This window comes from Nesoenas mayeri (genome assembly GCF_963082525.1).
Source record: "Nesoenas mayeri genome assembly, chromosome: 12".
In the NCBI taxonomy this organism is placed as follows: Eukaryota; Metazoa; Chordata; class Aves; order Columbiformes; family Columbidae; genus Nesoenas; species Nesoenas mayeri.
Window position 1 is genome coordinate 826,330 of NC_137547.1, and position 15,799 is coordinate 842,128.

Below are 15,799 nucleotides of genomic sequence, written 5' to 3' on the forward strand. Positions count from 1 at the left end.
TGCAGCATTTTCAGTAAATGTCCAATCAAAAATTTAGGAGAAATAAAAATGAAGGAATCTAAGGGCATAAATCTTTTCAAGATGCTTTTCCTTCTTTTATTTGTGCATTACCATATCACAGATGGCCATGTTAAACAGGGTGATTTTGTATGTTATAAGCACAGCTATGCCACTTTTTGTCCTTAAAACACTTTATTAGGGCCTGAAAATACTCGGATGGTATATGCAAAGTATTTTTATATTAAAAATGTAAATACTGCATATCTAAAGAGGCATATGGCTTTGATTTGTAGAATAGTGCAGCCCTAAATTCAGTGTCAGAGGAAAGAATACCTCACCCTCTGAGGGATTTTATTTTTACACCCTTACAAGTAGCAACTCATTTTATATACCGCTATTTTTCCCTCTAATAAGTGCACTTCATATAGCTCCTTTAGTACAAAGTGGGACCTAAAACTCCCTTTAAAGATAAATGCTGCATGGCACAATTGTTTAAATTACAGAGTAACCATAGGAATACATGGAGGCATATCTATCCTTGTGGCAAAGCAACTTTGTGCTTTTCTGCCTTTGAGTGCTGCCTTACCCAGCCACAAGAGCAACTGACATCAGAGGCACATCCAGGTGTTAGGGAGCTGATGTCACCATCAATCATGCTTCTCACCAAGGCAGCTGGAGATGGAGCTGGGCTGTCCTGGTACACTCCTGAGCATCCCTGACCTCTGTGCGGTGCAGCTGGGATACTGGTGTCTGGTGCAAGGTTTTGGCCTTTCCTGTACCACTGCAAGAAGAAAGGACTGTTAGAAAGTGGTCCTACCATAAACCAGCTAGTCATTAAACAGCATTTTTTCCTCAAAAAAATGGTTGAACAGCTAGACAGACTGGGATAAGGAAATGCAATTTTTCAGATTTCAAATGGCAGCAGTTAATTGCATTACTTTGAGGTGTTTCTCTTTATCACTTCTTCTGTAAGACAAGGCTGTGATGAGTAGAACTGATAGGGAACATAATATGCTGTAATTTATTACTTCCCAAGGTGGTACAGTGGAAAGAAGCATACTTGGAGCTCTTCTTATCAACTTACTCTGTAATAGATTGAAATGTATTAGGATAAAAAATCTCTGTCCTTAAACTTTACCTTCAGGCGTCCCAGCAGGCAATTGTAGAAAGTGTATTTTTTCCACTATAGAAAAATTAAGTTCAGTCTCTCCTTGTAAGAAACTTCCCTACCTAATGTCTACTAAATGTAAAATATTTTTTCTAGGTTATATTCATTCTACAATATTCATTAGTTATGATTGTCTCATGCTGGCATATACACCCAGGCTCTATCGTGGTAGAAGTTTAACAGCACAGTTAAAGAACAACATCTGTGTAGGCAAACAGCATCAAAATGCTGAGCACCACCACATGGCCCTACTAACGAGGTTGCAGGACCTAGCCCAATTAATGTGCCAACAACTCCTCCTTGGAGTGGAGGCATACAGAGATTCAAAGTGGAACATTACATTGCAGCAGTCTTACCACATGGTTAAAGAAATCTCTTCAGATTTGAATTCCTTTACAATCAACTCAGGAAGCAAGTTTAACAGAGTTCAGGGCAGTTGCTTGCACACTACACATCTGATACATTAACTGAAAGTATTAAGACGCTATCAAAAGCCTTTCTTACACTTGGAGATGCTCCTGTTTTATTTCAGGTAGAAGATTCTCATTCAGACTTGGGAGGTAGTCTGTGTCATTTGGGACAGTAACTGAGGCCATGAAATATCATGGGGGCTGGTTTTATTCCCAGTTCCCATTGCTCTGAGTCTCATAGCTGAGGCAGCAGAGCTCGAGAGGCAGCAGCAGGGATCATGCAGGAATTACATCCCTGCCCTCTGCATGGCAGAGCAGCTGCTTTCCTTCCCCCTGCCCTGCTACCCAGACAGCTGGGATTCTCCAAATTTCAACATGCTGCGACAAAATAAGTCTTGAAAATGACAGGTTGTTAGCAGTCAGTGCAAACACATGCACACCTGAACTGTAAATTTGCAGATAACAATCAGTACAAATTATTTTGGGAAATGATTGTATATTTTTCAGAGCTGTGTAGTTATACTTCGTCATGGATATATGGAATAAAGAAAATTATATTACAATCTTCAGCACAGAACTGAACAAATTACTAGTTTATCACAAAGTTTGCAACCCTTCCTCAAAAGATACCGTATGTTTTTCTGATTCAATTACTTATATTGGTGCAGTATCCTAATGTGGATTTGCTGAGTGTCTTCATTCTTTTTCGAAGCACTATGTGCTATTATCTGAACATGCAGAGACATCACACAGTTCACTGGGAATACTAATAAGACGTCCCTCCATTGTATAATCAAATTCAACTTTTAAATTTGTTTCTGTAACAATTCCATGCTATGTAGGTATACACTGTAATTCATTAAAAGTAGTTATTTTATCATCCTGACAAGCACAAATTAAGGGAAAACAGCATAGTCCACCTTTTAAGAGAAATGAGGTGAAATTAGATTTCACTTACATTTGCCATTTTTGTTTATCTTCTTTTTCATTCTTCCTTTAAGTGGCTCACATAGACACAAGGGTCCTCTGAGCCCAGGAAGTCTGTTACAGAAAATGATCAAATACAATAGAAATGAGAGCAGATTCTGTGGCAATAGTGAGACAGATTTTTTTAATATATTAAAAGCAGTGTTTCTGCATAACATCAGCAATTCTAATTGTGGTGTTGACATTCAGTGTTAACCCACCAGCTCTAAAGTTTATTAAAAATGGCAGTAGATACATTAGTAATACAGGAGTAGGTCAGAAATTGTCAAAAACAATACTGTCATTAATAATAAGAAATAAAATTACATTTATTGTAGAAATACAATTTTGCATGGAATCTACAGGCACAGAATCAATAACACTTTGGAGTGGGATGAACAATGCCTACAGATGCAGTCCCAGAAGCACAGCTGAGACATCCCCAACAATAAAAGAATTTCTTGAGTCTCTTCAGTTGCTTTTATTTGTTGTCTGGCTTTGCAGTTTTCTCTATGGCATTAGGCATAGAATTAATACAAAGACCAAAAAAAATTCTCTTTGGAAAAAAAGGCGTGTGAGACAAAGGAAAAGGGTCAGTTCCAGGCCCAGCCACCAGTTATCTGAACACTGATTACCTCACCTCTCTCTGATCTCCCCCAGCTGCAACTGCAGGCAGCTGAACATACCTGCTTGTAAGTAATTTGGAGATTCACAGCTGAAAAGTAATATGCAAGGCATTAAATAAACGTGGATTGATAAAGTTTTCTTATAGCTTTAAGTGACAGAGTTTTTGTTATCCTTATTCATAGCAAGTACACTACATTCCTACATCCTGTTACATTGGTAGCCTATTAAAAATGGTGTGATTACTATCACAAAATAAGGGACTATCATAGTTGAGAAAGACAGCTTGCCTTGACTTACCAAAACTGTCTACTTCCAATGACAACAACGTAGAAGACTCTTCAGATTTGGGGAATTTACTGTTTATTGAATTGCACTCAGCGTTTGTCTCATTGTGATGAACAGTAAAACATCAATTTATTATTCTGGTACTGTTCTCATGAATATACACATTACTTGGTGAAGCCTGTAGGTATTTGATTAGACCATGTCTTCTAAGAAGATGAATTTCTTTTGGAAGAAATTAAGCAAACTTTGAGATACTTTTTTTTCTAAATATGTTTTGTGTCACATTTGACAAAGGTTACTTAACTATTCCTACTACTTATGAATCCTCTCTAGCAGTCTTAAAAGTCTCCCACAGAGGAAGCAGGAATCACCCCAGGAAAACTATTAAAGCTGACAGTGGTTTGTCACTGGCAACCATTAATGAATACCATGGAGGATTTGGGATCCTTTTGCTACTTGCCTTGCCTTAATTCATACACAGTATCCCACAGACTATGCAGAATGACTGTTGTAGCTGCACATTTATGCAAGCAGATAGTATCTCTTAAATTGGCAGAAATTATAAGCAGGAAATAAATTGTAAGGTCAGTTTCCTGAGGGTGAATACTTAAAAAAAGGACTCTGTCTTTACAAAGCCAATTATGTTTGGGGTTTGGTTTTGTTATTTCACCTTTTAGCTTCCTGGTATAGGAGTTGTGTGTTTTGGTGCATGAAAACAGTTTTGTATAAACTTTGCGTCAGCCAGAATAGCTTGATACAGTACATTTTGGTATCTCAATCTTCATCATGACAGTTTGCCAGTATTCAGAGTAAAACACAAAACCTACAGTCATAATGAGATAACATACCTTCCATCAGACTCAGCTGTACTTCCCAGGTGTAGCATATACTACAGTTCCATTTTAAGAAAGAATAATATTTTCAATTGAAGCAAAGCAAAAAAAAAAATCTGAAGCATGCTCACAGACATGTACATACTGAGAAAAAAATACTGTCTGTAGAAAAATCAGAATTTTTCATACCTGAATTTAGATTGTAGAGATTGCCATAGAAATAGCCTCAGCGCAGACTCCAGTAGCATTTGCAGGTGCTATGTTTACATCTGTGGGAAAGAAGATAATCTGAATTTGTTGTCCTAAATCCCACTGCCTTTTGTAAGAATAAAATAATAATGATGTCTTGGGTGACATATGTAGAGAAAGTAATTTTCTTGGGACAGAACTGCTTGTGCCCAAGTCCAATACATATTTACACCCCCAGACAGTCTTTCACAACATAAATAACACTCACACATGAGTAGCCATTTGTATGTGCAAATGACCTTTTAACAGATAAGCATGAGTATGACAGCACAGTCATAATTTAGCTCTTTGTTCACAATTTAGGGTGCGTTTTCATGTCACCCTTAAGCCACTCAATCCATCTGCACCACTTCGCTCTGTCTCCAGCTGTTGCATCCCTTCTGGCAGTGTCAGCACTGACCTGGCCAAGCAGTACATCAGATCAGAGACTTGATTCAGTGGAAAACTAAGACTGGAGAAAAAAGTACTTGCTGTTCAGATACATCAGCCCTCTCACCCAGCTCACCACACGGAGGAATAATTGCTAGGCCCAAAGGTGGCATGTGCCAGGTTTACTAGACTGGACAGAAAAGTGGCACAATAGGATTTCTTAATTTTTTTCCCAACATTTTCAAGGCGCTCCTCAAAGCCAGAAGAGTTGTGGTTTTGTTTGTTTTTTAAGAATGGGCTTATTCAAATTTAGCATAAAATTAGCATTAGCAACTGGAAGCCCTTGGTCTGTTTTGCGGTGCCGTGAGAAGGTAGGGCCACAGGCAAGCAAGTGGCTGCAAGGCCCCACGAGACAGGAACCCTCTGTGCCTGTCTGCATACATGCAGCCTTACATCCACCTTTACAAATGTGGCCTTCAAACCACCCATTTGTAACTGTATAATACTGCTCTGTAACCACAATTTGAGTATCACTGAATCTGAAGACTGCTAAATTATTCAGCACTAATTATAAAGCATATTACCTATCATGTTGTTCAATCAGCCAAGTCTAACAGGTATATTGAGCTATTGTATGAACCACATGAATAAGTGCTCAAGTTGTTTTTGCCATACTCCTAGTGGGACATTGACATTTCAGACTTCCATTACCTAGTTTGAACTTGCACAGAAGCCAATAATATAGAGGTTAAGTGGACATCATTTTAAAGAAGTTTTTCTTCATAGTATTTGCTTTATAGTGGCAGCCTGTACTAGTATGGACTTCTGTTATTACTCCTGTCACGGAATATTACCCCAAGGTTAATTTAAGGGACAACAGGGTCCAAAGCAATCTTTATTAAACTGGTGAGAACAGGGTTTTAATATTCCAAAAGTGACTTAAATACAGGTTCGGATATCAGCTGAGGAAACTTATTTAGGGGCAGCAACCACTACCGCAGGCGGTTCACAGAGTGCATGCACGTGGCTTCACTCAAAACAATGCCGGAGTCGCCCCTGAGTCCCGGAGAAGCACACACTTGCCCAAGCCTATCGCAGAATTATTTTAAAGAGATACGCGTACTTGTAATGAGTACGGAAAGTGTACACTTGCGATTCCGCGAGGGTAAATTTGTAATACACTCGCAATTGTGCGAGAGTTAATTTACTTACACGTGCAAGTGTGTACGGAATATTACACGTGCTTACGTGGAAGCACGGGAGGAAAACACACTCGCGGTCATGCAAGGAAATAATTTAAAGTACGTGTGCAAACGTGCACAGAAAGTATAAATATACTTGCAATCCTGCGAGAAGTTTAACTCACAGCCGTGGTGGCGAGGCGAGCGCAGTCTCCATCCCGGGGAGCTGCGGGGCTGTGGCTCCTGGCTGCAGCGGCCAAGCTCGTTCTCCGAGAAAACTCCAAGGCCAAAGGGAAGTTTTCGACGAGAGTCCCGTTTTATAAGAGACCTTGACCTGACTGCAGTCATTCCTCCTGTTCCCGGAAGCCCCCCGAAAACATCTCCCACCCTGGGCGTGGGCGCCCAGCGGTTTTTGCCACTAACGACTCTGGTCAGGGTGCTCTGGGGCCAGACAAAGAAGCTGTTAGGCCCACAGCGGCCGGGAGAGAGGGGGATGTGCCCACTCCTCCATACTGAAGGAGGGAGGGGGAGAGTGGGGGCAGAGAGGGGGAGAGAGGCAGGGGGGCGGTTGCATTCTGCCACAACTCCATACTTAAATACAGTAGGAATAGACAAGAAAGCTTTGATTATTTAGCAATAGTTGGGTTTTTTTGCACTGTACATTTCTATATGTGCTTTTGTAAAATTGAATACAGTCTTCCACTCCACTCTTGAATAGCTGGACACTGTAGAAGAGTTGTGTCCTATTACAAAGACATGACAATCTGCTTTGGTGGACAGTCAGATAACTCTTGAAGCTATGCTAATGAGCAACACAGTGTTTTAGAAACCTACCAGATTGAAAATTACCATGGCTAAGAGAAAAAAGATAAGGGGGGTTTGTGCATCTTTCTCAATTAGTAAATAATGCATGAAACATTATCATTAAGCTATTTAAGTGATAATTTGATCACAAAGTTTTAGACCAGATATATTAAGGACAAAAGAGTTTTAAACTGCAGTGTAAGCCCATCCTGTTATATCCAAAATCTTACCATCATAAGATACTACTAGCCAGTAATAGCTTGATCAAAACCAGTTTTCACTGTAACTCTTTTCAATATAGAAACACAAAAATAATTATAATTCTGTCCTGTAATAGAGAAATCCAGACCCACATAGTTTTCATTTAAGTCATTACAAAACCGCACATTCATTTTCCAATAACTTTAGAATTGTGTTTCTACACTGCTCATGTCTAACCTCATCAAGGGTTAGTATGTGCATGACTGTTACTCTTTTAGGACTGTGATGAATAGTCTATGTAAAGAGCTGTCCATCAATTAATCATCATATTGGTGCTCTCTTCTGCTCACTTCACTTGATTTTTACAGAAATCAGGTTGAAATTTTTGACTTGTACCTGAAGGAACTCAATTGCCAGGACTCATGGCATCAATACTTTGCATGAGCCTCCACAGAAATTACTCAAGAGCTATCCACCAGAAAGACAAGGAAACCCTTACCACAGAAGTAGGGACCACAGGTGCAGAAGATAGACCTCCCTTGGAAACCAGTTGGAAAGAGCAACCATTTGCAGAAGCCACAGCTATCATGTCCCACCTGCCTCCATCACTGTTGCAAGGCATTATGTATGTCTGTGAACAATAAAACCATAGGACAAGTTAAATTTAATTAATTGTGTTAACTACCAGAAGAGAACCTCATGCCACTTGCATATATCTCACCGATTGAGAGGAAGCACCAGCCAAGTGCAGCTCACAGTGATCACCCTGTCCTGCATGGGATGGTTTGGTGGCTCACCCTCAGCAGCATGGTGTAGGAGCCCACCCAGACTGCAGTGTCCCAGTTTCCTCACACCATGAGTCTTCCTGAAATTTTTTCCAACACAAAATTTCTATGGTCCCATAATATGAAATCCCATTATCTGATTTCATACTCAGCTAATATAAATCTACCCCACTGTTGCCTAGGGCAAGCTGTAGAGCTTTGCATTTCTGTTATGTCCATCTCCTCACTCATTGCACATACCTCAGCAATTACCAGAAAGCAGCAGGAGCAGAGTGTCCCAACACATCGGCACACATGGAAGCAGAGGACCACTCCAGCACCAGACATGCCCTCACCTACCTTCCACATGGCCTGGGCACAGCCAGGAGACACAAATGTCCCATCAGCAGCCCCAGGCACAAGTAGTGGAGAAAGAAGAGCTATAAAGGGAGCCCCATGAGCAGGAGATATGGTTACAGCACAAACCCACCCAAGAAAAAATGCAAAATGAAACACCCAGCCTGAGCTTAAATAGTGCCTGGGCCAGAGTCCAGGTGGGGCTGGTGAGAGTTCTTAGCACCTGATGCCCAGAAGGGACTGGTCAGAGATGTTAAGGGCTGCTGGGACCCTCCTTGCTCTCACAACATGTTTCTCAGGCTTTTTGCTATCCCCAGATTTCATTTGTGGACCAAAAATCTGAATGCAATAATAAAAAACCAGACACACATACACAAAGAATTGGGGGGGGGGGGCTGTTCTCAGTACTCTGATTCCCCCTTTTACTGGTCAGTGCCAGTAGAGCTGTCTTAAGGTACTGTTAATGCCAGAATGTTCAAGTGGTCAAAAGAACCTCAGCAAGGTTGCCAAGTCAAAGATAGCTTCAAAAACATAATATTACTAACTATGATTAAGTGGACTTGTCTCCCTAAAAAGTGGGTAGAGATATTTCAGAGGAAACATAACTCCATAAAGTAAATGGGAAAGCATTTTCAAAAACTAACTAGAGTAACTAAAAAGAGAGAATGTTCTGCTAGGAATTAAGTGCCTTTGCCAAATGAACCAATGCATTTGGTGCTACAAATATTAAAAAGTTTTACTATTATACATTTTCAGTTCATGCTATTGAAGAGAGGCATGATCTCATGATCTGAGAGCTACTCTGAGTGCCAAGAATGATTTCATGTGATCTATCAAAAGGCTTTGGAAGAAACAGTACAATATAGTCAGGGATTACAGAGTTCATAATGCAAAAGCATTTCTCTCTAATCCTGCATCTATATGTAAATTTGGGATAGGATCCTGTACCTCATGGAGGTGTTGTCATGAAGATTAATTAGCTAGGTCTGTGTTCCACAAGACAAAGTGCCAGATCTTCAGATCTTTAAGTATCTTTTCAGTATCAGAACTTTAACGGCTCACTTGCATTGAGTTTGTTGGAGGATCAGGTCCATAATCTGCAGTGTACTTTCAATTTTAAAAGTGCAAGAAGTTGTTAAGCATTATTCTTTATTTTTGGCCAGGCAGATCCTCCCTGATTTAATCTTTTTAAGTGTCCACAGAAGTTATTGATTTAAACATGCTCTTATTTTCTTTTTGCTGTTTTTGGAGGATGTACACTCTTCAGCCTACAGCTCAGAGTTCGAAGTGCTTGTCTGGCCATCCTCTCACTTGGGAGTTCTGTGAAAGAGCATCAAATCTTCCACTGAAATTTTAGTACTTTTATTTCTTAACTTAAATCACTTTAACTTAAAATGCTGTCATTGCAGTGATGAAAGGCTATTGATGGTAAAATGTTCTTGTCTACAGCTATCCCTGTCTTGATCACAATAATTCTGCAGACATTGACCAAGATGCTCTCAAACCAGCTAATCAATGTAGTGAGTTTGATAACATCAATTACCACGCGACAGGTTCTGTGCCTTGCCAGTCCTGCATCATGCTAACTGTTTGCCCTTAGTAGGACAATACCTAATTTCTCCCAATTGATGGTTTCACAATCTGGCACTGTTGTGGTAAACATGTAATCCTGGTTAAAAACCATGTGCAAAATGTAAGCATTAGGGCAATTGCTGCTGTTAGCTATTTCTGTCTAATTAGTCATCTACAATGTATGGCACAGCATGAAATGAACTACTTCTAATGACCTCTTGGAAAGGAAAACAGAAATACTCTATTATTTCCAAAAGTATGACTTGAATGCAGTAATTAACTGCGCAGCCTCACTCCAAACGTGAGTCAGGTTGTATTTATTTCTTGTCTTATGCACCTAAGCTAACTGCCTCGAGGCAATGGTATAAAAATTGGTTGCTGTCACTCGCTTCTCAAAAATGTATTTTTCTCCTTCTTAAAATCTTGGCCTGCCTGACCTCAGCAACCTTCAGAAGCTTGAAAATGCAAGTTATAATCCTCTGTAGGGAATTAGTCAGGTGTCTGTTTCAATCTCAAGACATTGAGATATGTAACTAATCCCAGCCTGTAGCCTATGATCCATCTTCCAATATTCACATTGCTGAAAAGTTAAGCCCCTCTGTCTTTGTTTCTGAGTAAAATAGTCCATGAGGTGCTAGTGTGGACAGGAAGTGAACTGAAAGAAACAACATCTTCAATCAAGCCCTAAGCCTGTGTGGATGCCACGGAGGAGCCATCCTGATGAGAGATGGCAGTGCTTGGACTTCAACCCTTGAACGGCAGCTGCAGCACCCCTGCTGGCTCCCCTGCTGATGTTCAAAGCTCATCCTACTGCTAGACCTCTGCTTTTAACCAAAATCCTCACTTTAGGGTCACTTTAGGGTCACTGTCCTATCCATCAGTGAGTTGCCCTGAAGATGCACTTGGCAAGACATGCTCCTTCCCAGTGGGAGCAAGGCCAGCCCCAGAGCCCCATCCCAGGCAACGACACCTGCAGAGCACCTCAGACGCCACTATAAAAGTTCAAGCTGGCTGGCACAAACAGACATCATTGTGTGCTGAAACAAACTAAATCCAGCTAATTGAGGGAACAATCCAGCAGCTTCTCAGGTAACTCTGCTTTATCCAGCTGGGGCTGAGCATGATACTGCCACGTGCCCTTGCTGTGCCTACAAAACAGGTACCTCTTCCTAAAGCCAAAGCTTTTAGACTATGTCAGTAGTTTTGGTAATATTTTTAATTCCTTGAGTGGCCTAAAACAAAATAAATAGCAACTTAATTTGCCTGCCTCCTGCCTGCAAGGAGCTATTTAATGTCAACCTCCAATTACTGTACAGGAAAATAGTGGGTTTCTTTTAGATGGTTGTGGTGTTGGGAAAGCCTCAGCTACCTTTTACACTAATTGGCAGTAAAGTGTTTAGAAGTATTTATTAGTGTTTAATTATTTAGAAATCTCCTAATGGCTTAAATATCATTTTGAAAAGTTATAAATATTTTCCACTTTGTCCAGCTGAAGAGCTACTACTTGGAAGGCTTAAATTAAGATCTGTTTATGGCTGCCTGCTGGTCACAAAATTACTTACAGCTGCGAATACTCTGGTCCTTTGGATGTCCCCAACACAGAATGGGCTTAGTTTTCACAAACTGGGGAAAGCTTCTCTTTGTTGTATTCATTTTCCTGAGACAGAGGTCTTAAAGAGGATTACCACAGAGATCAAGACATTGAGATATGTAACTAATCCCAGTTAAATTAATTGTTTTCATACTAACATGTACTAAAGGACGTTCATGCAGGGTAACATCCCTTTACAATATTTTCATAATGTAAGTATCATTTAACATGCAAATTTTATTTAAGATGAATTAGAAACAGTTTAAAACCAGTTTAAAAATAGTTTGAAAACAGTTTAAACAGTTTAAAAGTGGTAATCTGACTCCAAGCCTCTGAAGCAATAATCACATTAAATATTTCAAAATTATGTCAGTGACTGCCATGTCAGTAGGCAGAGGGGAACTTACCTAAACTCATAATTTCTTTCCCACTCCCTGTGTTAGAATTCAGGATGTTATTTTATCAGTTTATATCAGCTTAGATTGTTTTTTCTCCTAATTTCCTCTGTAAGATACTGAACTCCACACAGGTTATTTTGGCATCATCAAATCATTCAAAACTCAAAAGAGAATTGCATGCTATAGAATTAGAAGAATAATTAAATTATTTTGGGAGGATATGCCTGAAGGTTTTTCTTAGGATTCTCATCTGCAGTGATATTCTTACCTCAGTGTTTTAGTGGTAGGTTGTGCCACTGATGTTACCAATGGTAAGAGTTTCAGGTGCAGGTCAACACTGTGATTCTGACCCATTTCTCACTATATTCTGCCATTAATTGGACTAACATTATCTTTCCCAAAAAGCTTTGTGCCAACAGAGATATAGACTACCATTCAGTAGCACATTAGGGCTGATTTTTAGTGTTCACTGCACCATTCTTTTAAGGTACCTTGTTGCTACCAGTTTGCATGATCTTACTGCATTCCCACTAGCTTGTTTTTTTTGAGAGCCTCAGCTCCCAGTGTTCTCTGATTATATCGGTACCTCAGCTTTTGCTAAAAAGGAAAAGGTGGAAGAAAATGGAGCAAAAGAAATCAAGTCATATACAGAAAGAAGCAATACTTCTCTCACAATCTGTGTTACCTGCTGGAAGTCATAAAACAAGCCTCCTCCAGCATCTGGGGACTGGCAGATCAGAGCAGCTTTAGTTTTCAACATGGAAAATCACAACAGGCTCGGTGGCTGCTTATAGAGTAGGAAACCAAAGCCATCCCTCAGCAGTGCTTAATGCACCTCTCTACCTGCCCAGGAGTATTTATTTGCTGTGTTCCGATACCCATGACCTCCCAGTGAAGTTGCTTTTGCCAAAGTGATGACAGAAGCATATACATTATAGGTACACAGACAGCTTCATGGTGACAGGCACAGAAGTGATCCGATTTTTCTAGTAAACTTCAGAAAGGTGTGATTTATGTAACTCTGAGCAAATTTACGTAACTTTTCTGCAAAACTGATATTTACCTATGGTCAAAAGCTCTGGAACCTTACAGATTTCACAATATGTGTATTTTCTCTAAGGAAATAAAAGGTTAGCAAATCTTGGAATTTGTGTCTGATATATTAAATGGAGATTAAATAATAATAATAAAAAATAGTGTTTATTCTACTTGAAATTTATTTTTGATTTTCACTTTTTTATTCAAAAGGAAGGCATAGAAATAGCAACCGTGTGCTGGAAATCAGAGCTGTTATAGGGACTTATTATAGACACGTTTTACAGAGTATTTTCAGTTACAGCTGCAGGCTTTGAAGCAGTGTGCTGCTTCTCAAATAACCCTTTTTGTTGTCCTGTAGTTTTTTCTAACTTCAAGTCCCAATGAATCGTTGTCAGTTTTAGCGTTCAGCTGTATCAATGGGAAAGAGAGAGAAAGCAAATACTATTTTCCTGCCCAGGTAAGAGCAAGTTGCTGGTGGGGAGGTCCAAGTGAGTGCAGAGGCCTTTTGCTTGTGTTTGGTGGGAGTATGTCGAGGAGCAGAGCAGTGACTAAGGTGGAAAGTCATGTTTGAAACCCATTTCCCACACTGGATGGCATTGAATCACTTCATTGCTCTGAGGCCTGGAGATGGAGAGAAGCATAACTGTAATTATAAGGAAAGGAAAGGAAAGGAAAGGAAAGGAAAGGAAAGGAAAGGAAAGGAAAGGAAAGGAAAGGAAAGGAAAGGAAAGGAAAGGAAAGGAAAGGAAAGGAAAGGAAAGGAAAGGAAAGGAAAGGAAAGGAAAGGAAAGGTTGATTATCATACCAGGGCTTGTCCTATTTTCAGGGTAGGTTTCTGATTAATGACAATAATAGCTGCACTTATGCCCCTATCAAGCACTGCTAGGTACAGGCATGTGCATCCTTTTCCCCAGCAGTGCTGGCCGTCAGTGAAGAGAGGCGTAGCTTCTTCCACAATCCATGTGTAAGGCAGTGAGAAGGATACAGAGCAGTGGTTGCTCTCTGGAACAAACGCAGAATGAACAAGTAGCAAAATATTAATATACTGTTGAAAGCTGAAATTTGATAGACGTGATTCAGTGCAGCCTACAGAGTCTGATATCTTGGCAACTGCTGCAAGATATCCCAAATCTACAGACAAAATAGCCTTTGTGAAGAAGCAGAAGATCGTAGTGTGCAAGTTAATGTATCAAAAGGCCAGGAAGAGAATAATTCACTTTCACTTTGCAATAGAAGACAATCAACAGTAAAAGCTGCGTACTATTGGCAAGCTTTTTGTGTTGCTGTTTTTAACTCAGCCTCCAGTTCAGAGCTCCAACCACCTTGGCAGCGTTCCAGCTGGAGCCACTGACATCTTCCACCTAATCAAGTGCGGGATTATCTTGTCCTGAAAAATCAGAGCCAATGTCTCATGAAAAGTCTTTCCTGAAGTATTTCACTACCCTGTAATAAGACAGCAGATAACTAAATCAAGCCTCAGAGCTGGCAAAGCACTGTTTTTCTAATGGCTTTTGGTGGTGAGCGTACATGTTTTAAGGGAAGCCAGTGCTAAGATGGGAGCACAGTTAAGCATGATAAATTTCATGCCCATGAAAGGAAACCTGAAAGTGTACTGGGTCCTGGTTCGTACTGAGTATACACAGGCTGCACAGACTGCACCTTAAAACACTTGCCCTAAAAATTATTCCTTTTGTGAGTGGAGCTCTTGAGGAACATACTTGTTTTAAAAATAAATTTTCTTTGGCTGCTGCATCTTTCTAGGAAGAGTTGGAGTTACAGAGCTATTAGAGACATGCTTACTGTTCTAGGTCTTTTGTGACCCAATCACTGGTCTAAGTCGTCCAGAGTAAATAAACACTTTTCTTTCTCTAAAACATACCAAGAAAAACGATTATGTTACAAAAGCAAGGGTGCTGTATATGTATGTGTTTGTACATTTACTTCAACAGGTAAAATACCCAAGATAAATCTCAGTAAGAAAAAAGTATTCCTTGAAAGCATTTATGTTTTATTTCTTGGTTTCATGCTTGGAGAAAAAGCAGCAGTTCTCATATGCCAGACAAGAAACATCTTTATGTGTTAGTCACCTGTACTGTGCCTCTTGTAACACTGCTTTGCTCTTTTCCAGGGGAACCCCTACATGTGCAACAATGAATGTGATGCGAGTACCCAAGAACTGGCTCATCCTCCAGAACTGATGTTTGATCTTGAAGGAAGACATCCCTCCACATTTTGGCAGTCCACAACTTGGAAGGATTATCCAAAGCCTCTTCATGTTAATATTACACTTTCCTGGAACAAAACTATTGAGCTGACAGATAACATAGTTATCACTTTTGAATCTGGCCATCCAGACCAAATGATCCTGGAGAAATCACTCGACTATGGATGAACATGGCAGCCCTACCAATACTATGCCACGGACTGCTTAGATGCTTTCCACATGGATCCAAAATCAGTGAGGGATTTATCGCAGCACACAGTCCTAGAAATCATTTGCACAGAGGAGTACTCTACTGGGTACATGACAAACAGTAAAATAATCCACTTTGAAATCAAAGATCGATTTGCTTTTTTTGCTGGACCTCGGCTTCATAACATGGCTTCTCTTTACAGCCAGCTTGACACAACCAAGAAGTTAAGAGATTTCTTTACCATCACAGATCTGAGGATAAGACTGCTTAGGCCAGCAACTGGAGAAATATATGTAGATGAGCAACACCTGGCACGCTACTTTTATGCAATTTCAGACATAAGGGTATACGGAAGGTAAGAGATTATGTACCTTTAGAAACAGGCATGTATGTTTGGTTTTAGAAGTTATTCAAAACCATGTATTTCTGCAAACATGATGACACTTTCTGCCAAGAAATGTTCATGGAACTCTGGCTCAGCTGAAATCTGTTTCTGGTCACACACAAGTTTCTGGGTGTTCACTGCCACTAGCCTGGGGCCTTCAGCCCTAGATCTCACAAGCAGGATAGTA

At 40.1% G+C, this 15,799-nt stretch overlaps 1 protein-coding gene across 1 annotated transcript in view; it reads left to right on the forward strand.

Moving 5' to 3' along the window:
* Positions 1-15,586, forward strand: part of LOC308044945 (netrin-G1-like) — a gene marked incomplete at both ends in the record, with an annotated part of 55,551 nt that extends 39,965 nt beyond the window's left edge. Inside the window, 2 exon segments of the mRNA XM_080351931.1 lie at positions 14,942-15,202; positions 15,206-15,586. Coding sequence (XP_080208057.1) covers positions 14,942-15,202; positions 15,206-15,586 — 642 coding nt within the window.
* Positions 15,587-15,799: the final 213 nt, after the last annotated feature.